We start from the raw sequence: 25665 nt of genomic DNA, 5'->3' as shown, positions 1-25665 counted from the left end.
GTGTGTGTGTGTTTGTGTGTGTGTGTGTGTGTGAGAGAGAGAGAGAGAGAGAGAGAGAGAGAGAGAGAGAGAGAGAGAGACATGTGGAGGTCTGAGGACAACTTTTAGGTGTCATTCCCTCCTTCTACCTTTACATGGGTTCTGGGGATTAAGTTTAGGTTGCCAGGCTTGTGTGGCAACCACTTTTATCCAATGAGCCATCTCACCCACCCAGTCATTTTTCTGATGCTATTACATTTGGATATTACAAAACTTTAAACCCTAATTTTAAAATGTCTATGATTCTTAAGTTTGCTGATATGCATAACAGAGAAATCTATGAGCTGTAGATGGAATCTGCATAATCTTTTGTCGTTAAACACAATGCATAGATTAAAAAGGCTCTGTGTTGTGTACATCCAGCAGTTTGCCTCCATGCAGTGTGCATAAATTCATGCTAGAAGTAGATTTCTCTTAATTTCCTATGCAAACATGTACTACTATATATACATATTATCAGCATAGTTCTTTTTATATGAACACCAGCTACCTTTATCTTTCCTGATGTCACTTTAAACTACCTCGTCTTAGCCATAAATTGTAAATGTTGCCGCATTTATTTCATATCATTAAGTTTCTCCTGAAGCACTTCACAATATTCTCCGAGTCAGTTACTAATAGGAATGGAGTCTTGTTGACTGAGAAATGAGTGACATTTCACAGGGGTCTGTGAAAGCTGCTGGCTTCATTAACTCAGTTGGAATCTCTTTCAGGGGCCACATTTCCACCCAGATGAATGGCGGAGTGCATGCCTTCTGAGGGTCTTTGCTGTCCATAGACCTTCTTCTCCTGTAGTTGTACCAGAGTTGACGGATCATTTCTTTGAAAGGTCTGGTGGTCAAGGTATAGAGAATTGGGTTCAAAGCACTGTTGATAGGCAGAATAAAGATGACTACCCAAGAGGTGATGGTATCTGGAAGAGAAGGTTGGAGTAATCTGAGTGTTAAGTGACGTTGCAGGGCACAGAAATCCCCTCTCTCACACCTCCAGCCCCCTTTTGAGTCTTATGCTTTTCCTTTGATGTCACATAGTCAAGCACCAAGTCTTTATTGTTTTCAGGATGTCTTTCCAGAGTGCCAGTGGTAGGGTAGCGCTGGTTCTGTGAAGGTACAGGAGATCGACATAGGGCTTTGTACATGTTAGGCAAGTCCTTTACTGCTAAGCTACACTCCTAGCTTTATTTACTTGATTTTAAAAATAGGCACACGTTTTAGGCTTGTGTGCTTGCTTTTTACGTGGCTGTTGGAGATTCACATTCAGATCCTCCTGCTTGTATGGCAAGCACTTTACCAAGTCAACTATTTCCCCAGCCTTTCACATTTTTAGGTTTTTGACCAAATATTTATTTCAGTGAAACACCTTTGAGCAGGCTTGTGGTACAGGTCTGCAATCCCAACTACTAGGACACTGAAATAAGAGTATTCAAAGTTCAAGTCCATTCTGGGCTAAAGAGTGAGTGAGGTAACTTTGCAAGACTATGCCTCAAAATAAAAAACATAAAAATTTGCTCCTTAATAATTAGTAGATGTGAAAAACATTACCATTGAAATCTACCTGATGACTTTATCTCCATGCTCCAATGCCAAGGAGCTCAGAAAGTAACCGACTGTGACTACTAATAGTCAGATATATAGAGATTAGAAACGCTTCTGCAAACATCTTAATGTCAATTGCATTAAAAATGAATTTTTCTGTATGAAACTGTGTATTTTAATAATGAAATGGAGGTCTTTTTTAAAAGTTAAAACCTCATTTAATTTATGTCTTATGGGATTTATACTGAGTACAATATTGTATAACTGTAATAATTCAACTGTAAACCTAAAATTTGCAGCCAATTTTGAAAGAGATGCATCTAACTCAGGAAATTGTTGTTGAATATGTCAATGCTGTTTTAATGAAATGCTTCTTCCAAGTATGTGGTTATTAAATAAATAATTTTAAAAAAGTGAAAAATAAAAATGTCTGGAGATATAAGCTAGGTGGTAGAGTACTTGCTCAACATTGAGAGAGACCCCAGGTTCAAGCCCCAATACCACAAACAAATAAACAACTTCTCAAAACTAAAGGAAAGCAAAACAAAAACAAAATCAAAATAAAATCCCCCAACCATCTTTGACTAAACCCATATTTTTTGAAGATTTGTTAACTGAACTCTGGTCTTCCGGAGGAGCAGCAAACACTCTTAATTAACTGAGTTATCTCTCCAGCCCTCTAAATTCATCTTTAAAAATCACCTTTGCACATATAGAGCTACCAAATACTCAGATTTTTATCATAATTTAATCAATTGCCATTGTCCTTCCTCTTATTCTTCATAACCTGTAAGATCCTATCATCATCCTTGAGCTCAAAGTTACATTAAGCATATATAGATTAAAATATGTGAATATGTACTGTAGTCCTATGCAGTTAGCAGAGGATATTTGTGTGTTTTTGTGGTAAAATAGATATAACATAAAATTTGTCACTTTAACCATTTCTAAATGTGCATTTCCATGGCACTAAGTATATTCACATTACTGAGCATCCATCACAACCATCAGGCTCCAAAAGTTTTTGCCTTCCCAGATAAAACTATACCAGTTAAACAATGACTCCCAATCTTCCCTTACTAGCCCTTGGCAACCACCATTCTATATTGTCTATGAATTTGTCTATTCCAGGAGCCTCATGTAAAGTAAATCATAAAACATTTGTCCTTTTTGTATCTGACTTGTTTACTCAACATAATGTCTTCAAGATTCACCCATAATACAGCATATGTCAGAATTTCCTCTCAAGGGGCTGGCAAGATGGCTCAGTGGATAAAGGTACTTGCTGCCAAGCCTGACTACTTGAGCTCAATGTGTGGAACTTAGATGGCAGAAGGCAAGAACTGACTTCAGCAAGTTGTTTTCTGACTTCCACATACATGTTGTGGCATGCATGTGTGCACACACACACACAGAGCAAATAAATACAATACAAATTTTAAAAGAATTTCCTTTCTTTATAAAGCTGAATAATGATCCTAGTGTGTTTTTGCTACTTTTGTGTGTATATCTCTCTATGGACACTGTATTGCTTCGATAGTTTGACTATTGTAAGTAATGCTGCTCTGAACATGGGTCTCCAAATATCTGTTTTAGTCCTAGCTTTCAATTCCTTGGGCATTTATCCAGAAGTGGAATGGCTGGATTGTATGGCGATTCTATATTTAATACTTTGAATTTGCTGTTTTCCACAATAGCTGCACCATTTTCAATTCCTACTGGCAATGCATGAAAGATCAAATTTCTCCACCTTTATACCAACACTTGTTTATTTTGTCTGCCTGTCTCTCTCTCTCTCTCTGAAAACCACCACTGTGATGGATGTGACATACATTACGTTTTAAAAATTCTGTGTTTTCTTTTCGTATGTCATGTTGGGATGCAGTGCGCTCTAAATCATATGTGTTCTAGGGAGAAACATTTCTTTATTTTTCTTTTTGATTTTTTAAAATTTAATAACTATATGATTAGAAGAAGCATTTCATTATAGCTTTAACATATTCAGTAACAATTTCCAGAGCAAGGATATATGGGAGAAACATGTCTTACATACTCAATGAATTAATTATTTGATAATTTGTTTTCCTTTATGGCCATCTTAAACATTCAGCTAATTTCAGCACTGCATGTCATTTATTTTGTCCAATACTTATTTGTTCTGCTAATAACTGTGGCACTGGGAATTTATGAAAAGAACAGTTTCCTCTCAGTAAATATTTTATTGATGATGGAGACAAAGTACACAGAACTCTGACTAATAATCCTTTTAACTACTTAATGTTAAGAATGTTAATTGTCTTTCTTAGAACAACCCTGCACGAAGAGAAAAAGATCGTACCTGGTATTTCCACTTGAAGCAGTGAAAGAAATTTCAGTATAAAAATGGGTATCCAGCATAATGCATCAGTAAATACAATGAAGAAAAAGCGCTTGGCGAGGATCATCTCTTTTTTCACTTGATTCCGTATTTCAGTTGCTGTTATGGTGCTTTGATGAACACTGTAAAACATGCTTCCATAGGAAAAAACGATGATGATAAACGCTGCCAGATTAATACCTGTATAGAACATGAAGAATAAGAATAATATATTAACATTCTTTCAAGACTGATAACACACTCTTGGATGTTATTAAAGATACAAAGACCATAAAGTGGAATTTATTTATTTATTTATTTATTTATTTATTTATTTATTTATTTATTTATGACAGGGTCTCACTATGGAGCCCAGGCTGGCCTTCAAGTTGGCTATGTAGATTAAGCTGTCCTCAAACTTAGAATCCTTCTGTCTCAACCTCCCAAGTGCCGAGGTTGCAAACATATACCACTGTGCTTAACTTTTGATAAGGTCTTTTATTTTCTTTTCAGAATTACTAAGGCACACAGAAGTCATGAATTCTTTCAACTCAGAAATATTGAGGTAATGAATGATGAGATACATAATTTTAGTATGACATATTAAATAAATTTGATAAATACCCTAAACCTTTTCATCTTTCTAATATTGGTGATTTTTTTCATAATTTAAATACATTTTGCTATATTTTGAGGATATTTTAATTTTGCTAGTTTAGAACAGTTTCATGTATATTCTGAAGCCAAAGCTGTGTGTGCCTGTATATAGGAAGTCAAAACTGTAATAAATATAGTTATGCTCATATAATTGTGGTATATGAAATACTATAGGCATGGCTTTTACAATACAGACATGCTCTGGACAAATGATTTTTACTTAACTTTGCAACAAAAATGTTAATCTTATCTTAGCTTGTTTATAATGTAGGCAAGCTTGGTGAGCTTTGGGCTCCTCTTGTGGCCTGGGAATATAGCCTTAATCACTCATGACCCTTCCTTGCCTTTGACCCAGAATAATGTATGTATGTATGTGCATTTTTTGTATGTTAGTCAAGTAATTGTAGCAAACCGCAGTTATTTGTTGGAAGCAATGAAGATTATTCCATTTGTGTTGCAAACAATAGATGGGATTAAATTGATAACATCTCTTTGTGGTCATCTGTGTGCTATTTTAGGTTGGTAAGGGTCAGAAAGGAGATAATCCTCTGATAGGACAGTACCTCTTTTCATGCTCTTTTCTCCATTTCATGCTCGATATACTCTCAGTAAAAGAGAGGAAAACCCTTGTTCAAGAGCATGGCTCAAGAGAATTCTGAAGGAACAGTTTCTCATCAGTTTGGGTTCACATTTGGCTAAAATAGAGTGAGCCTATCTTTATTTAGCATAGCCATAATGTTGCATTGTATAGTAAAGGCTACAAAATACAAGTGTTTAATGTTCTTTATGGAATGCATCAGATTGGAATTTATATGATAAGGAGTGATTTGAGGAAAAAGAATCCATGTTGGGCATTCTGATTAAATTCACCTTCAGAGTCATTAAGAAGATCTAGTTTTATTTGAAATAAAAATTTGTAAACAATAGAAAGCTTAGTGAGTTTATAGTGTGAGTTATTTCTGCAAGCATATAGAACACAGCAAGGCTTATCATACAGTCTCTTACCAAGAAAAATTACCACTGAATAAATCTGGGCTCCAGCACTTTCTGTATCTTCTGAATGAAGAGGAAAACACACCCCATTGGTGCCATAGTAGTTTTTGAAAAATTCCTTATTGATTAGTGGAGTGAAAGCCACTATAAACCCAATAATCCAAATGAGAATTAGAACTGTAATTGTTCTGCATTTTCGTGGTCTTAAACACCGAAAAGGATATACAATGCAGATGTATTTTTCCAGTGTCAGAAATGTTAAAAGTAAAACAGATACTTCTGTGGACAGAATGGCCAGTGATCCCATTAGCTGACAATGAACACTCTCCATCCATGGCTGAGCATGCTTATTGTACTCGCCCCGAAACTTGAGATCAAAGGCTCCAATCACAAATAAATATATTCCCATTAGGCAGTCGGCACCTACAAGGGTCAAAAGTGTACAGAGTCAGAGAAATACATAGTTTGTATATCTTTACAGGATAACATTTTGAATATTTGGAAAATAACCCAATTCTATATTAAGAGGAGGCAATATTTTTAAATTATTTATTTAATAACCACATACTTAGAAGAAGCATTTCATTACAACAGCATTGACATATTCGATCACAATTTCCAGAGCTAAGATGCATCTCTTTCAAAAGTGGCTGTAAATTTTTAGATTTACAACTGAATTAATAAGTTATACAATATTGTACTCAGTATAAACCCTGTAAGACATAAAATTAAATGAGGTTTTAAACTTTAAAAAAGATCTCCATTTCATTATTAAAATACACAGTTTCATACGGAAAAATTCATTTTTAATGTAATTGACACTGAGATGTTTGCACATGTGTTTCTAATCTCTCTATATCTGATTATTACTAGTCATGGTTACTTTCTGAGCTCCTTGGCATCTGAGCATGGATATAAAGTCATCAGGTAGAATTCAATGGTAATGTTTTTCACATCTACTAATTATTAAGGAGCAAATTTTTATGCTTTGAAGAATTATTATTTTTTAAATTTTTAAAAGAATTTAATAATCCAGTAACACACTCCAGAGCAAGGATACATCTCTTTCAAAGGTGTCTGTAAATTTTCAGGTTCACAGTTGAGTTAATACAGTTATACAATTTTGAACTCAGTATAAACCCTGTAAGACACAAAATTGAATGAGTTTTTACCCTTTAGAGAAGATCTCCATTTCATTTTAAAATATGCTAGTTCCTACATTTTTAATGCTACTAAAACTTAGATGTCGGCACATGTGCCTTTAATCTCTATGCATCTGATGATTACTAGTCACAGTCAGTTATACTTGGATCCTTAGTACCTGAGTATGGATATAAAGTTATCAGGTAGATTTGACTGGTAATGTTTATCACCTCTACTATTTAACATGAAGTAGATTTTTATGCTTCCTCCTCAGATATGTCTTTTTTTAAATTTGTTGATTTTTCTGTGTATATCATACAGAACATCCCATACAATCTTATTCATCTATATACCCACTTCCCAAATGGCACCCTCCCATAGCCTCCCCCCTTCCACATACTGGAGCCCACATACTCTGTCATTCCTGTTACTGTCCTCTGTGTTGTCAACACCCCCAGCCATTCTCTAGTGCTTGTCCATCTGCTGAATCTAGTCAGCCTATCTAGAGAGCCTTATTTTAGGAAGATCAGCTGTTCCTCATCTAGCAACAATCAGTTGTTAACATTCCTTTAGTTAAGATTGTGGTCTGCTGTTCATTTTCCCAGTTCTATGCTGGGTCACTGTCTGGGAGTCTCTTGTACCACCTTGGCCAATAACTCAAAGGAAGGTATTACCTGTCTGCCATTGTTTCTTGTAATGAAGGCTTTAACTCTACATATGGACTCTTAAAAATTATATTGACCCCATTAATTTTTGGTTATACTTTCCTTTTGGGTGTTTAAGACCCCACATTTGGCCCAGATAAAACAATTTGTTTTTACTCTTAAGGTCATTTGAAGATCTGTTCCTCAGGGGTAACGTGGGCTTGGGAGGAGCCCCTGGCTCCTTTCTTTTACCAGTTCTGTCTATGTGAAGATAAGTCAAAGGTCCTGCTCGACCATGGCTGGGGTCGCTTGGAGGCATGAAGGAAATGTTTCCTCTGTGTTGACCTTCCTCTTTGTAGACTGGACACTCATTCAGGTCCATCTGGTGGGGTCTCCATGGCCTCCTTGCTCAAGAGGACAGGTGACCACCACAGGACATTTTGAGAGATGCTCATAGTCCCCTGGAACTTAGTTGACCTAGGAGGGCAAGGAGCAAAAACTGTCCTTGATGCCCCCCTGACCAAATTAGTATAGGCCTCAAAGTATGGCTGTTAAACATCCAACAAGATTAGTTCCACCAGTCTGGTACTTTTAATTACCATATTCCAAGTAGATAGAGCTTGGGCAAAGACCAAATGCTCTCAGATAAACCTTACCTAGACATATATTACATTCTTTGATCTGGTTGTATGTATAATTTGTCAGCAGGTTGTTGGCCTAATACGGTTCCCTCTGGTTTTCTAAAACTAGCTAGGCATTGTTTATCTCTCATGTTGTCTAACCCTTCCACCATGGTTTCCCCATTTAAGATGCTCCTGTTTTCTCCATTTCTCCCTTAATAACACCCTTCTCCTATGGTCCCACCTCTCTTGAACTCCTTTTTTCCCTTTATCCTCTAGGCTCCTTGTATAACCTTCCCTCCCCCTCCCCTTAAAATAACCCCATTATTGTCCATATCTCCCTTGTTAACACCTGTTTTCTACTGTTCTTCTCTTTCAGATTCTTTCTTTTCCTTTATTTCCCTGGTTCCTCTTTCTTATCCTGGTTCCTGTAGTTATGTCTGGATACATATTCACTTATCAGGGTTTGGTGCTAGGATCCACATATGAGGGAGAACATATGCCATTTTTTTTTTCTGAGTCTGTGTTACTTCACTTAGTATAACAGTTTCTAGTTCCATCCATTTACCTGCAAATTTCATGATTTCATCTTTCTTTACTGCTGAGTAAAATTCCATCGTATAAATGAACCACATTTTCATTATCTGCTCATCAGTTGAGGGACACTTAGGTTGCTTCCATCTCTTAGCTATTGTGAAAAGAGCAGCAACAAACATGGATGTACGTGTGTCTCTGCAATAGGCTGAGTTCTTTGGGTATATATGCTAAGGAGTGGTATAACTGGGTTAAATGGTAGGTTCATTTGTAGTTTTTTAAGAGTTCTCTACACTGCTTTCCATATGGGTTGAACAAGCTTGTAGTCCCACCAGCAGTGGATGAGTGTTCCCCTTTCCCCACATCCTCTCCAATATTTGGTATCATTTGTTCTCTTGATCTTAGTCAGTCTGACTGGGGTAAGATGAAATCTTAAAGTGGTTTTAATTTGCATTTCCCTAATTACTAGTGATGTTAAACACCTTTTAAGACGCTTCCTAGCCATCTTTATTTCTTCTTTTGAGAACTCCGTTCAGTTCCTTAGCCCATCTTTTAATTGGGTTACTTTCTTTCCTGATACTTTGTTTTTGTGTTCCTTATATATTCTGGATGTTAAGCCTCTGTCAGATGTGTCACTGGTGAATATTTTCTCCCATTCTGTGGGTTTTCTCTTCACTTCCTTGGTTGCTTCTATTGATGTACAGAAGCTTTTTAGTTTAATGAGGTTCCATTTGTTGATTCTTGACCTTGTTTCCTGAGCAACGATGTCTGGTTTAGAAAATCCTTTCCTACACCTGTATCTTGTAGGTTATTTCCTATGTTTTCTCTAACACTTTCAGGCTTCACATTGAGATCTTTGGTCCATTTGGAATTGACTTTTGTGCAGGGTGAAAGATAGGGGTTTAGTTCTATTCTTCTACAGGTGGAGATCCAGTTTTGCCAGCACCATTTGCTGAACATGCTCTTTGCTCCAGTGAATGTTCTTGGCTCTTTTGTCAAATACCAGGTGGCTGAAATTGAATGTACTCTTATTTGGGTCTTCAATTTTATTCCATTGATCTTTGGGTCTATTTTTGTGCCAGTATCATGTTGTTTTTATGACTATAGAAGAGGAGGCACTTTTTATTCTCATAAGAATTCATAGACTGAGCTTGTAGCTTGGTGGTAGAGTGCTTGCTTAGCACGAATGAGGCCCCAGTTTAAATCCCCACTACCAAGAAAACCCCTAACTTACGGATGAAGGCTTATCCACCTATTCTCCTTGTAACCATTCTCATAGAAAACTCTAGTTAATGATATGATCATTCCCCTCTTATTCTTTAGAATGCAAATCTCTAAGAGGAGATATCCTGTCTGTTCCATTCTAACACTACCACTTAGCAGTGTAAAACAAATTAGTAAAATCACTTATGTCAAACATCCTATTAGGGACCTAGATAGGGGTAATATTACTTGGGGCAGCTCCTCAACTGAAACTCTCTCAACTGAAGCTAAGGGTATCATCCAGAAACCTAGAGAAACCAATTCAGAAGTGTTGATGATGGAGTAATGACTATGAATTTTGAAGCCTATGAATTTAGGAAATATGAAAAATTATGAAGTGCTCTGTAGCAAGTGCAATTTTGGAGGGCTAAAGTGACCAGAGCTTGCTTGAGCAGAACATTTTTCTCAGATTCTCTTCTCAGCCTTTTGTATTTTTCTCTGTCTCTTGTGGGATTTTTTGGCATTTAAATTAGCTCTCAATGTGTACAGTACTTGGCATTGGCAGACCTGGGTGTGGAAAGGGTACCACTGAAGTAATGATTGCATTTGTGGTATAATAGTTCAGATGTTTTAACAGAATATGTCTTATGAGCTATGTACTATATGAGAAAATACTAGTGAATGAGGGCTTCATTAAGCTACATAAGGTAATGGAACCTAAATGCACAAAAGTTCAATAAAAATATTCATTTAAAAAACTTATTCTCTGGGGGCTGGAGAGATGGCCTAGTGGTTTAGAGCACTGGCTACTCTTGCAGGGACCCAGATTTGGTTCCTGGCATCAATATGCTAACTAACAACTGTCCACAACTCCAGCTTCAGGGATCTTCCACCCTCTTCTGTCCTCTGTGGATGTTGCACTACATGAGTGCAGAAAGAAACACTCATACACATAAAAAATAAACTATTTTCTTATAACTAAAGTTATTCCATTTTTTTTGTCTTTTTGTTGGTTGTTTTTTGAAAGGATCTCTCTAGTCACGGCCCACCTAGAAGTCACAATGTGAACCAGGGTGGCCTCGATCTCCACCTGCCTCTGCCTCCCAAGGGCTGGGATTAAAGGCTTATGCCACCACACCTGGCAAATCATTCCATTTTTTTATTGCAGAAAGTACCATCTAAGCAAAAAATAAGGACAATTTAAATCTTATAATTAATTCTGTCACTCATGGAACTTTTTTTTTTTTTTTTTTTTCAGACAGGGTCTCCAGGACCGGCTGGCCTGGAACTTCCAGTGTAGCAGTGTAGACCAGACTGGTCTCTACCTCACAGAGATCCACTTGTCTCTACCTTCTGAATGCTGGGATTAAAGGTGTGCACCAACACATCCAGTGGAATGTTTTCTAATAGCAATGGTTTTGCACATTTCAAAACCAGTTCCCTTTTAGCCAGGAAATACTCACAGCAGAGAGAAATGATTGACATGGCATGCAGCTTGTTTTCAGACCTGATGTACGGTCTCATACAGATGACAAAAAGGTTTCCAAAGCAGGTGATTGCAGATACAACCCAGACAAATACTCTCTGAATAATGCTTGCCAAGAGGTTCTCCAGAGATGAAATTCCGTCAGTGTTGGGCTTACAGCTGCGAACATGTGGTGCGTATCCACAGTACTGAAATTTCTTAAAATATCTATGCAGAAAGAGAAGATAAAATTCCATCATGAACTTAGCTTAGTGTCATCATACTCATCATACACTGATAATTGTTTTCAGCATTTTCTCGGTAGAAACTGTGTCCGTATAAGATTCAGTGTAATAGTAAGTACTCGCTATTCTTCCTAATGATTCTGAAATTTCAATTTTAATGCTCATCCTCTTGATGTCACAGTAAAAGAATGTGGGAGAACAGCAAGCAGACATATGGAATGTTTAAGTTTAGACATGTCTGAGAATATGAGTAAATGGCTAGCTTGTGAGCAAGAGCGGGAATTTATCCAAGACACTTTCAGTGGCTTTTTTCAGAGTTCAGTCCATATAAACTCATGGTTATGCAGCTCCCGTACACATAGTGTTGCTGTAACTATCTTACTGTTTAACTATCAAGGGGAAAATTCAGTGCTTCCTCCCTGATGCTTCCCTGGCTTCTCTGTTACAGAAATTATAACATAATTTCTGATAATAACATGGTTATTATTGATAACTACTTTAAGTTGATTTTGATTTATTTTGATGTTATGTGTATGAGTGTTTTGCCTGCATGTATGTAGTGCACCATGTGCATGCAGTGCCCATAGAACCAGGATTGGACATTGGATCCTTTGGAATTGGCATTTTGGACAGTTGTTAGCCAACATGTGGGCTCTAGGAGCCCTCTGCAAGAATAGTCAGTGCTCTTAACTGCTGAGCCATTTCTCTAGCCCCAGTGACTGCTTCTTAACATGCCTGTAGCTCACACTAGATTTTGAAACCTGACAAGGGATTAAATGAGCATTTGTTGAGTGAGTTATTTCATCAATAGAGAGACTTGCCTTCATAAAGACTTCACCTGAATAACTCAGAATTACTATTGTGTCATCAGCAAGAGGAGCACCATTTACTGGGTATTTTATAGGCATCAGGAATAAAGTCTCAAATGAACTTGTGAGATTAGCTTGAGTATTACCACATTGGAGAAAAATGTTCAATGGAGGAAAATTAGTTGCTAGGAAATTTTCTAGCATTTGTGAAGATCGGAATTTAGACTTCATCTGTCTGCCTTACAAGGCAGTGTGCTGTGGCAAAAAAAAAGAAAGACATAATCTTTATAGTATAAAAACTTATAGTAATTAATAATACAAACTTGATGGCTTATATTAGAATTTGTATTATAATTTGTCTTGACAAATGCAAGTTCAATGCTGATCTGTCCATCTGATTCATTTCAGTTCCTCTGTGAACTATGCTGGAGAGGTACTGAGAAAGGAGATCGTCTATTGCAGGGTCATTTTATTTTAAGTGCCTGAGGCTGAACGTTTGCTTTATCAACAGAATTTTGTCAGACCCTTTTCTAGTTTGGCTGCGTAACATGCAATCATGTAATAATAATTTCTTTGGAAGAAATTTCTTCTCCGCCCGTGGGAAGTCATGGTGGACCTTCAGTGGAGGTCTTCCCCTGGCTCAGGGTAGGCAAAGAAGTTAAATCAGACTTTCCTGGAACCCTGAGTCTTGTTGATGACACCTGGATGGGCTATTTCAGCAGGGCCTGAATAAGACCAGTGTTCAACTCTTGTTGCCATGGTTCCCGCTCAATTTAGGTCTCTTTTTTCAGTTATTCCTAGATTTTGTGAACTACACCAATTTCTTCCAATAAACTCATTTTTTCTTAGTAAGACTATTTTGTTGTGTGTAACTAAGGAATCGTACATAAGCATTCTCTCTTAAGAATTATGTAAGACAAAAAATATTGTCTTGTGTTACACTTGAAATGCAAGGATGGTTACTGAATTGACAGGATCTCTCACTGACCCTGGAGTGAGGCTAGTCAGTCAGCAAGCTCCAGCAATCCTCCCATCTCTGCCTAACTCTAGTGTTTTGGTTATAGACTCACAAGTTACACCCCCATTTTTTATATAGGTGCTGGTGATCTGAACTCAGTCCTCATACTTAGGTAGCAGATGCTTTCACCAACTGAGCTCCTGTCTTTCGCTCTCACTTTGCTGGGAATCAGTCAAACACAGAGCTTTGTCTGTACTAGCTCCAGGCCTTCTGGAGTCTTCTTTTTAAAGGCACTAATGCTATTCAAGTAGGCTCTTCTTCATGAGCTAATCACTTTCTCAAGGCTTCATCTCCTAATACCATCACCTTGGTGTTAACATTTCAACACGTGAGTTGGAAAGGGGGCACCAATGCCCAGCATTCAGCAGCAGGAAAATTAGTAGAAAATATTAATAGATTAGTTACATTTAGTAGTGGTATATTATCATAATACATGTGGGAACACAAAGATTAAAATCAAAGTGAACAAGAAAACATCTACTTACATGTGGGAGAGATTCATAAGAGGTTTAAACATCCTTTGTTGGATATTTGAGATTTCAATTCCTTCTAGGCTGCTAAAGATATCAAGTTAGTAGTCAAAAGAACATCATACTTGTCATAATAAAATGAGTTTTTCTGAAGGATAATTTAGCAAAGTGCATTTACTTAGCACTTATTCTAAGTCAAATACTCATGCTCAGTCTAACTATATACTCCCAGCTCCTCCTAGATTGTACTGTAGTGGCTATAGACATATGTTTCCAGTATTTGATTTTTCTGATCTTCACAGATCAGGACACAATGCCTAGTGCATGTTACCTAATTGTAATAATAAGTATTATTACAATATCAATCAATATTTGTAGAACAAAGTTAATAAACAGTAATTTTTAAGTGATAAACGTTTTTCTAATAAAGTGTCATTTTTTTCCTGATGGAATACTTAAATAAGATGAACTGAAATGTCCCTTTTAAAGGTAACTCTCATACACTAGCAGAATGTCTTTTATTGTGTGTGTGGTGTAATGATGTACGTAATCTAGAATATTGTGTCTTAAGATAAGGATGCCTACGATAAATCTTAATTACCCAGAACCGATGGAATATTGAATGCCCACAGATGCCTTCAGAGAGTGTGAACACATGATTCAATATAAGATCCTGGTGACTTATAGAAAGATGAAAAATGATTCATCATTGTTTAAATTTTAGTTTATTAACATAAGATAAACATAATGGTTATTTGTTTATAGCCCATCAAACACTCATATTTTTGTGGAGCTGGAAATAAAACGTGACTGGAAAATACAAGAACATGCTATTAGTATTGTAATAAACTACATATGTATATACTTACAGAGACTTGAGTTTGGCAAGACAATCAAATTGATTTTCTTGGATTTTCTGTATTGGGTTATAGGAAATATTCCTGTTTTTTTTTTTTAAAAAAAAGACAGCAATAAGTCATTGCTAAAAATTGCTTGAGTAAAGAGAGTATATTTGTTGACTTAGAATTAATTTGAAACTCCAAAAAAGCATAATACAACTCAAGGTGTACTTAAGATTTAAATGTAAAACCCAAAACTGTAAAATTACTAGGAAAAAAAAATACCTCTGAGGGAAACCTCCATGACATTGGTCTGGGCAATGATTTCTTTTGGTTGTAACCCCCAAAACACATATGGTAAAAGCAATAGACAAACAGGACTACATTAAACTAAAAAATCTGCACACCCATGGAAAACATCAACAGGGTGAAAAAAACAGCCTATATCATGAAGGAAATTATTTACAAGTCCCTCCTTCTTCCCATTCCTTCTTTTAGAATTCCTTTCTATGTTTTGTGCTAGGGATGCTATGCAAACATTCTACTACTGAGCTATATCCCTAGTCCTTGCAAACCTATCTGAGGATAGAGTCATATTCAAAATATAAGAAACTCAATGTCTTTTTACTAAAAGATGAATGATCTGATTAATAAGTAGGCAAAGGGCCTGATCAGACATTTCTTTTTTATTTTATTATTTTTAATTTTTTTATGTGTATGAGTGTATTGCCTGCATGTAGGTAAGTGGACCCGTGTTGTGCAATGCCCACAGAGGACAGAAGAGGCTGTCAGATCCCCTGGAACTGAAGTTATGGACAGTTGTTAGCTTCCATGTGGGTGCTGGGATTTGAACCTGGGTCTTCTGCAAGAACATTCAGTATTCTTAACCTCTGAACCATCTCTCCAAGGCCCCTATCAGACATTCTTAAAAGGAGACTCACAAGTGGCTAGCAGATAATACAGCATGCTCAGCATCACTAATAGCAGAGAAATGTAAAAAGTTTTTTTTTTGAGACAGAGAAGGTAAGGATGACCTTGAACTTCTGATCCTCCTGCCTCCACTTTTCTCATGAATGCTGAGATTGCAGGCCTGGTTTATGTGGTGCTGGGGATCAAACCCATGGCTTTGTCATGCTAGGCAAGGACTCTACCAACTGCACCGTATTCCCAGTTCCCAGTGCAAATTTAAACCACAAAGAGATATTGCATCACACCATCTAGGATGGTATTTATTAAAATGACAAATGACACTAAGTGTTTAAGAGACTGGCAGAGAAAAGCAATTGTTTTCCAGGGTTGGTGGGAATGTAAAATAACACAGATATATGGAAACATGGTGGTGTACTCTGGTAATCCCAACATGTTGGAGGCAGAGGAAGGAGAATCATGAGCTTCAGGGCAGACTGGGCTACAGAGTAAGAACCTGTCCCCCCCCCCCCAAAAAAAAAAGAGATGAAGAAAAAGAGAAAGAAGGATGGAGGGGGAAGAAAAGAAAGGAAGAGAGAAAGAAGGAAAGGAAGGAAATATTTCGGAGGGTCCTCACAAAATTAAAATAGAACTATCAGGTAATCCAGTATTTCTACTGAGTATATATCCAAGGGAATTGAAAGCCAGATGTTGAAGAGATATCTGCACTTCCATGCTCCTTGCATTGTTCACAATAGCCAAGATACGGCAACATCCTGCACACCTATCAATAGATGAACAGGAAAATAAAATGTGATGTACATACACAATGAAATATTACTCAGTCTTCAAGAAGAAAAATCCTGACATTTGGAACAACATGGATGAACTCAAAGGACATTATTCTAAGTGAAATAAGCCATGCACAAATACCACGTGCTCACACTAACATGCAATATAAAGAGTTAAACTCATACCAGAGAGAGAGAGGAGAGATAAATAGCACTTAGATGGTGTGAAAAATCAGAGGGAAATGTATTAGGTTAAAACCCTACTGAAAAATACACGTACAATATCTGAACCCGAGTGCATGTATATAGTTGAAGGCTATATAACCAAAAACACAGTGCCAGACAAGAGAAAACTCCCTTTGAGGTATTGGTCATGGTAGTCCAAGAGACTCCCAAAATAACACAGGATATTGCCACAGCCCTTGATTACCTCTTAGAGCTTGGTAAGACCTTATTGCACATACTTTGGACACAGGACTTGGAGCAATTGAACTGGAGCTGATTTGGAAGCCTCCTCCCTGAAGACTAGCTCCCATAGCATCAGAAGATATTATGCAAACTGCCAAGGGAGAAAATTGATCAATGATCCCATCCAGTTGTAAAGTCTATGAACCACAACAATGACTGGCCCAGCAAATAATCTCTCCTGGGGCAATAGCAGCACTTTTATCTTGGGGCTAATCAACAGCTGTCTAATTGGACTTAAGGCCCACTTGATGGGAGGGAACTCATGTGTGGTACTGTAAACATAGCCAAATACACATGACTGGAGAAGTCATAGATCCTAGAGAAAAACTTACTTTTGTCCCACCCCTAGACCAATGCAATTTTTACTGTATTCTAAATATGTATCCTTATATTTATAGACAAGTGTACCTCTCACCACTCATCAAAGAAGCTTCTTTTGGAACATATGAAGGCTATCACAAAGTTCCATAACTGGTCAAACACAAAGACTGTCTATGAGGTGCCCAGCCCTAAACGACACACTTACAATGCCACCTCTACACCTAAGGCTCTGGTAACATAGTGGAACAGGGTGTAGAAAGAATATTAATTCACCCACCAACTCTCACCAGTGAAGCTTCTTGATGCAACAGATGGTGATTAACTCAGAAAGCCACAACTGGATAAAGTGCAGAGGATAAGAGACTGCAGACTGCTTATCCCTGAATAGGACATCTGTATGAAACCTCTGCTATCTAAGGCTCAGGGACCATTGTGGAAGAGGGGGTGGAAAGATTGTAAGAGCCAGTGTGGTGGATGACCACAAGAAAACAGAGTTTTCCCGACAGCCTGCATAAGACCCATGGAAGCTCAAGCCACACCAAATCTCAGCTTAGAAGTGGGAAAGTGGGTAAGAAGCCCCAGTCTTAATTGAGAAACTATTGGCAACTGATAACTGCTGGAAGAGGGAGAGCTTGTTTTTCAAGTGTGTGACACCAGAGAAGTTAACCAGACTTCAGTGGATATACTCTGAGGAACATTTGAGGACACAAACTTGACTTGATAGGCCTTAATATTTATGACAGAGTACATGAAACCTGGTGGTGGTGGTGTGCTACAGGAGGGGTGTAGACAGGGGAAAGGGTCTAAATATGATCAAAATATATTGTATGAAATTTGCAAAAAATTCAATAAAAAGGTTGAAATCATAGAAACAAACAATAGAATATTAGCCAACAGCAGCTGAGGGCGGATATAGTCAGAAAGGGAGAATAAAGAGATGCTTGCTTAAGGAAGGGTACAAAGTTTTTTAGATGAGGTGGAACAAGTTCTAAGGGTTTACTCTACAATATGGGGACTACAGTTAAAACAACATACTGTATCCTGGAAAGTTGCTAAAAAGGCATATTTTACAGGTTCTCACCACAAAAATGTGAAGACTATGAGGTGATTTCTGGTAATTTCTCAGCTATGGGTAGGAACAAAAAGACAGATGTGAGTGAAAGTAGAGCTAAATTTAAAGGGAGAGAATTTCATAATTTCCCCCCTTTCCTACCATGGTTTCCACTTACCACCAAGAATATCTGTAAATCACCTTGAAACAGGTATCATGGACTAATGGGAGTTCCTCAGAGGAATTTCTCATTTTAAGAAATGTACTCAAGATTAGACCATTGTCATAGGGGTTGTGGGGAACTTCCTGGGATTGTAGTTATAGACAGGAGAAGATGAAGGATGATGAAAAATGTCTTGTGTAAAAGAGATATCTGTGTCTGGTGGTACAGGTCTGTAATTGTAGCTATTTGGGAGACTGAAATAGCTGAAGTAGGAGGATCATAAGTTCAGTGCTTGCTTGGACTACAGAGTGAGTTCAGTGCCAGCCCAGGCAATGCAATGAGAACCTGCATCAAAATAAAAAATAAAAAGAAAGCTGAGGATATCAGGTCATTGCTAGGGTGGCTGCATGGTATGCACGAGGCTGGTCCAATCCCCAGTACTGTAAATAAATAAGTAAATAAATTCATGAATAAATAAATAAGGAAACAGACTCACAAACTAGGAACAGAACAAAGTTATTCCATTTAACAAAGGTTATATAAAAATCATATAACTAATATAAGTGATGGTAAACAACCCCAAACTTTATCTCTAAGATCAGGAATAAGACAAAGATGGCAACTTTACTGTCTGTTCCATATGATACTAGAAGTTCTAGCCAGTGGAATTAGACAAGAAAAGGATATAAAAGGCACCGCATTGGAAAAGAAGGAGAAAATTAACTGTTCACAGATCTTATAATCCTTTATATAGAAAATGCCAAAGGTTTGAGAAAAAACATCATAAAAAAGTGTAAGAACTAATAGACTCAACGAAGTTTCCTGATACAAAACCAACATACAAGAATCATTTGTGGCTTAAGGATCCTTGCAGAAAGGGGTGGTGGTGGAATGATTGTAAGATCCATAAGAGGTGGATGACCACAAGGAAACAGAGTTTTTCAGACAGTTCGGAAGTTACTCATATAAAATCATAGCAATAGTGACAGCATAACAAGATCTCTGCAGGACAGAACAAAATCTCAGCATAGATATGGGAAGTAGGCAAGAAATCCAACCCTATGTGAGGAACTATTGGCAATTGATGGCTGCTGGGAAGGGGAGAGTCAATATCTTTTAAGGGTGAGACTCTTGGTAAGTTGACCAGGTTCCAGTGGATGGACCTGCATGAAATATATACATAGAGATGAATATATATTAGAATACAGAAATTTGGTGGGCAGTTAGAAACAGGGGGTGTAGATGTGGGGGGGATCTAAATATGACTATAATATTTTGTTTGTAATTTGCATAAATTCAATTAAAATATTAGTAAAAATAAATAGTTCCAGCACCTGGGAGCGGGAAAGACAGTGTCTTCCATGGATTGGACTCTTGGTGGGACCAATGGATGGACCCACACTGAAGGACATTTAGGGGCACAAATCAGACTTTATAGGATGTATTTTTTATATATATGAGTAAATTGGGCAGGGTGTGGGGGAAGGTGCAGGTAGGGGAGGGGAATCTAAATACCATCAAACTATATTGTATGAAAATTGCAAAAATTCAACAAAAAATAAAAAAATACAAATAATAATACAGGACATGAAGTTTGGGAGGTAGTAAGGAGGGTGTGGAAAAGGGACAGAGTATTTCAATATGATCAAAATATGCTGTTTGAATTTTTCAAACAATATTTAAAAAACCGACTCCTATTGTATTTTATTTCCTTAATTTAAAGTAGCACAGATAACTTTAAAAATATTGTATTTATTATTTTTATTTTATGTATATGCATGTATTGTCTGCATGTAGGTAAGTGCACCCATGTTGTGCAATGCCCTCGGAGTTCAGAAGAGGCCATCCGATCCCCTGGAACTGGAGTTACAGACAGTTGTTAGCTGTTGTGTGGGTGCTGGGATTTGAACCTGGGTCTTCTGCAAGAACAATCAGTGTTCTTAACCTCTGAGCCATCTCTCCAGCTCTCAGATAACTTTTTTTTTTTGGCTTTTTGAGACAGGATCTCCCTGTAGCCCCAGCTGTCCTGAAACTCACTATGTAGACCAGGCTGGCCTTGAACTCACAGGGATTCGCCTGCCTCTGTGCGCCACCATAACTTTTTATAGAGAAGAGAACTAAATTCTTGGGTATATTGGACATGCCTTCTGATTTGTAAAGTGAAATCAATTGCTGTATAGCTCAACATTACTTAGTGACTTAAATGTCATGATAAATGTGAATATATCTTAAAAGCAACATGTAATAAATACAAGCTACTGTTAGAAAAACTAAAGTGTTTGAATTTTTAAGGACAAAAAATATAATTCTAAATGTAAAAAAAGAAAAAGAAGACTTTTCCCTTGTTGGACATCTGGAGACAAGATGGGTCACCGGCAGCTCTACTGGAGTCACTGTGAAAATTTGGCCAGGGTTCTTGTTCGTACTGTGTCAGCTCTAACCACCACTGTATGATCTGGAAGTACGGGCTGAACATGTGCCGAAGGGAGTAGGCTTCATTAAGTTGGAATAAGTAACATGGAATGAATGAATTCAACACCATCTACCCATTGAAACCAGTGAAAGAGATCATACTTGTCTTTGTACATAAATAAAAAAAAAAATCAAGTCCTTTAAAGAAAAAAATAAGGACTTTCTCAAACAAATAAATAAAAGACAAAGGAATCATTTGTGGGGCTTGAGAGATGGCTCAGAGGTTAAGAACACTGGTTGTTCTTGCAGAATCCCAGCACCCACATGGCAGCTAACAACTGTCTGTAACTCCAGTTCCAGGGGATCCAACAGCCTCTTCTGTCCTCCATGGGCATTGAACGACATGGGTGCACTTACCTACATGCAGGCAATACATGCATACACATAAAATAAAAATAATAAAATATTAAAAAAGAATCATTTGTGTTTCTATACACAATAACAATGCCATAAAGAAATTAGGCAAACAATCCTATTAAAATAACATCTAAAGGATAAAATAAAAGAGGTGAAAGATGTGATTACTGAAAACTGGAAAATATTGCTGAAAGAAATTGAAGAGAGTGGGGATGGGGGAATGAGGACGCAATGGGGGTAGAAAGACAAATGTGAGTGTTTTCTCTGTGGACCATATATAATATATATGGCATGAAAACAAAAGGGGCACCATTGGGGGAAGAAGGGGAAGGACAGGGGTGAATATGGACAAAGTATAGTGGTATGTGTGTGGAACTGTCATAACTAAATCTTCTATTTTGTATCCTAAAACATAAAAAAAAAGTTTTGAAGATGATACCTGCTATGGTTTGAATGTCCCCTCCAAAGCTCATGTCAAAATTTCATTCCCATTATGATGGTATTAAGAGACAAGACTTCCAAAGGATGGTTAGTCTGTGAGAGCTCTGCCCTTCTGCATGCATTGATACCATCATTTTGGGAGTGGGCTTCTGAAAGAAGGAAAGTTTGCCTCCAAACATCTCTTCCATACTCTCTTGTGATGCCTCTGACAATATTGTGACACAGCAAGAAGGTGTTCACCAGAAGTGGCCTTCACTTTTGGATTTCTAGTCTCCAGAACAGTGAGCTGAATAAACTTATATTGTTTATAAATTAGCCAGGTGGGAGCTGGAGAGATGGCCCAGTGGCTGCTCTTACAGAACACTTGGGTTTGGTTTCCAGCACCTACATTGTAGCTAACAACCATCCTGTAACTCCAGTTCCAGGGGATCTGATGCCCTTTTCTGACCTCTGAGGGCATTGCATGACAACAGGTACCCTTACATACATGCAGGCAAAACACTCATACACATAAATAAAAAATAATGAATAAAAAAAATTAGCCAGGTGATATTCTGTTATAGTAGCAGAAAATGGACTAAGTCAAAACCAATGAAGGGGAAGATCCTGTGCTCATCATGTGGAAGACCCAGTCCAGATTAAATGTCATGAATTCATATGGAACATCTAGGGAACCTGCATAACAAAAACAATCTTAAAAAAGTAAAACAGGACTGGAGAGATGGCTCAGTGGTTAAGAACACTGGTAGTTCTTGCAGAAGACCCGGGTTGGAATCCCAGCACCCATATGGCAGCTAACAACTGTCTGTAACTCCAGTCCCAGGGGATCTGACAGCCTCTTCTGACCTCTGCGGCATTGCACGACACGGGTGCACTTACAAACATGCAGGCAATATACGCATACACATAAAATAAAAATAATAAATAAAATTTAAAAGAAGTAAAATAAAGGATTGTGCAATACCCCACAGGTGTGTAGAACAAAAAGATAGAGTACAGAGGCCAGGGACACCCCATTCAGACATAGTCATATGATTTTTTGACACAGGCATCGAGGCCATTCAATAAGTCTTTTCAATCAATGGTGTTGGAAAACTGGATCACTTCATACAAAGGAATAGAGCTAGACTCTTACCTTGTACCATGTACATAAGTTAACTCCAAATGGACCAAAGGACTAAATATAAATCTATAAAGTGCCTAGAAGAAAACTCAGAGGGAAAACTTCTTGGATTTGGATTTGGAATGAATTTGTCAGTGTCTTGGATGTGAAACTGAAAATATAGACAATGAAGAAAAGAAACCTGATACCACATTAAAATTAAAATGCTAGAATGAAAGGTCACTGACAGAGGAAAAATGTAACCCATACAAAAGGGTTGGGGTATTTGTAAGTCATATGTCTATAAAGGAGCAGTCACCCAGGATGGATAAAGAACTAAAACTCAGTAACAGGAGGAAGAGTTCATTTAAGAAGTTAAGAGATGCCTCAGCAGGTAAGAGCACTGGCTACTCTTGCAGAGGACCCAGATTTGGTTCCCAGCACTTCATCTATTCTTAACATCCATTCTTAACTCCAGTTCCAGGGCCACCAATACCCTCTTCTGGCACCTGAAAGCACCAGACACACATGTGGTACACTTAGATACATGTAAGTAAAACACTCATACACATAAAGTAAAAATAAAATCTTAAAGAAAAATGAAAACCTCTAGATAAGCTGACTAGAGTCACCAGAAGGACAAGTAGTGGGGAATGGCTGGGGTGCTGACAAGATGGGAGGGTGCTACCTGGGTAGTGGATGTATAAAAAAAAATTCTTCAAAGCATAAAAATTTGCTCCTTAATAATTAGTAGATGTGAATAACATTACCATTGAAATCTACCTGATGACTTTATATCCATGCTCAGATGCTAAGGAGCTCAGAAAGAACCAACTGTGTCTAGTAATAATCAGATATATAGAGATTAGAAATGCATATGCATCTTAGTGTTAGTTGTATTAAAAGTGAAGTTTTCAGTATGAAACTGTGTATTTTATTAATGAAATGGAGATCTTTTTCAAAGTTTAAAACCTCATTTAATTTTATGTCTTATAGGGATTATACGGAGTACAATACAGTAATACAGTTGTATTAACTATAAACCTAATAATTTACAGCCAATTTTGAAAGAGAAGCATCTTAGCTCTGGAAATTGTTATTGAATATGTCAATGCTGTTGTAATGAAATGCCTCTTCTAATCATTTGGTTATGAAATAAATAATTTAAAAAAAATTAAAAAAAGAAATAAAGGTTAAAAAAAATAAAAAAAGAGTTCATTTAGAGGCTGGAGAGATAACTCCGCAGTTAAGAGCACTGGCTGCTCTTGCAGAGGGACCTGGATTCAGTTCTAGCATCCACATAGTGGCTAACAACTGTCTGTAACTCCAATTCTGGGGCATCTGATGCCCTCTTCTTATCTCTGTGGGCATTGTGCACAGGTCATGCACTTACATACTTGCAGGCAAAACACTCATACATATTATATAAAAATAAATGAATAAACCATAAAAATTTTATTTAAAAGTGGGCAAATAACTTGAATATATTTTTCTCCAAGCACACAGAAAAGGTACTCAATATCACTACTATTAGAGAAATGCAAATCAGATCCTTAAGGAATCTTATATCCACTAAGAAAGCTGCGATAAAAAAATCAAAATGTGTTGAGAGGATTATAGAAACTGCACTTGTAAAGAAAATGCAAATTGGCACAATTCCAATGGAAAACAGAAATAAATACATAACAAAACTAGAATTACCCTGTGATCCAGCAATTATATTTCTGCAGGTGGGCTCTGTCTTAGGATTTTCACTTTACAACATAGAAAAGCAATATATACCCTTAGTGGAAGCTGTATTTTGAAGGTAGGTGTATGACTTAGTAGGAGAGGGAGAGAGGGAGAGATGGAGGAAGGGGGAGAAAGAGAGACATTTTCACTTTGAATTTTGACCTTTCCTTGGGCTAGTAGTATGTGCTATGATGTAGTAGTGGGCCACACTTTCCAGTCAGCCATGGAAACACAAGGGTAAAAAAAATCGCTATTCTACAGTGCACTGTGTTCTAAGTTATGATGGCTGGTAGGATAAGTGTATTTAATAGAGTCTTGACATGATAGTTCCAAATGATGATACCTTTATTAGGTATAATCTAATTGTAAATTGAGAAGCAGCATGTAACCCAGATAACTGAATGTAGAAATTCAGATACAAATTTGCATACTTATGTTCACAAGAGCATTATTCAAATTAGTTGAAAAGTGGAGGCAACCAAGTGTCCCTGCATTGGAGGATTTTTATACACAATGTGTGGTACATATAGAATGTTGTTCAGCCTCGAAAGCAAAGGAAATTCTGACTGACACTGTAACACTGACTGGGTTGTGCAGACATGGTAAGGGATTTCGGCCAGACACAAAATGGTGACTATGGTGTGATTTCAATTATATGAGACACGTAGATTAGTCTGATTTATGAAGAGAGTAAATGGAACAGTAGTTGTCCAGGCTGGGGAAGGATGAATGGGGAATTCGTGTTTGATGGCTACAGTTTTGGTTTTGCACTAAGGAAGAATTCTGGAGGTGGATGTTGGTAACAGTCACACAACTGGATGTCTGTACTTGATGCAATCCAACAATACACTGACAGGTGTATCATTCAATGCTATGCATATTTTACTGCAATTAAAAAATAACAGAAAGCAATGAAGTGGCAAGATAATGTCTTACAATTGTGACAGCTCCTTCAGATCCTTAAATATGTGCGGTGGAAGATTTTCAATTTTATTACTTCCTAAATCCCTAGAGAAATAATTGCAAACATGTCATGTTATTTTTCAAAGATATTCTTCATTGTTAGGAAATTCATTAGGAAATCATTTTATAACTTTGCAACAGCACCATTAGTGAATTATATTAAATACCAAGAGAAAGGAGTGTTCCCTTGGTGCTGGAGATTGAACTCACAGCCTTGTGCTTGCTCAGCATGCTGCCCTACCCCTGAGCTCTGCCTCAAGATCCATGAAGTACAGAAGCTTAAAAAAGGGGGGCAGGGGTGTAAAATGGGGAAACAAAGCATTTTATCC

At 37.4% G+C, this 25665-nt stretch overlaps 1 protein-coding gene across 7 annotated transcripts in view; it reads right to left on the bottom strand.

The window, feature by feature from the left end:
* Window positions 1-137: 137 nt before the first annotated feature.
* Window positions 138-25665, bottom strand: part of Rxfp1 (relaxin family peptide receptor 1) — a 174508-nt gene continuing 148980 nt past the window's right edge. For 4 of the 7 annotated variants that reach the window (XM_008854317.2, XM_017803514.1, XM_017803513.1 and 1 more), the window contains 7 exons: window positions 25310-25381; window positions 14601-14672; window positions 13747-13818; window positions 11188-11417; window positions 5593-6003; window positions 3913-4131; window positions 138-952 (listed from right to left, as the gene is read on the bottom strand). In XM_008854317.2, coding sequence (XP_008852539.1) covers window positions 654-952; window positions 3913-4131; window positions 5593-6003; window positions 11188-11417; window positions 13747-13818; window positions 14601-14672; window positions 25310-25381 — 1375 coding nt within the window. In that variant the 3' untranslated portion in view covers window positions 138-653. The remainder of the gene's footprint in view (window positions 953-3912; window positions 4132-5592; window positions 6004-11187; window positions 11418-13746; window positions 13819-14600; window positions 14673-25309; window positions 25382-25665) is intronic. The other 3 variants (XM_017803515.1, XM_017803516.1, XM_008854318.2) reach the window with 2 other exon arrangements.

Source organism: Nannospalax galili, unplaced genomic scaffold (genome assembly GCF_000622305.1).
Source record: "Nannospalax galili isolate Female #2095 unplaced genomic scaffold, S.galili_v1.0 scaffold305, whole genome shotgun sequence".
NCBI classification, from domain to species: Eukaryota; Metazoa; Chordata; class Mammalia; order Rodentia; family Spalacidae; genus Nannospalax; species Nannospalax galili.
The sequence above is the reverse complement of the archived record's forward strand: the minus strand, read 5'-3'. Positions and strand labels throughout refer to the sequence as shown.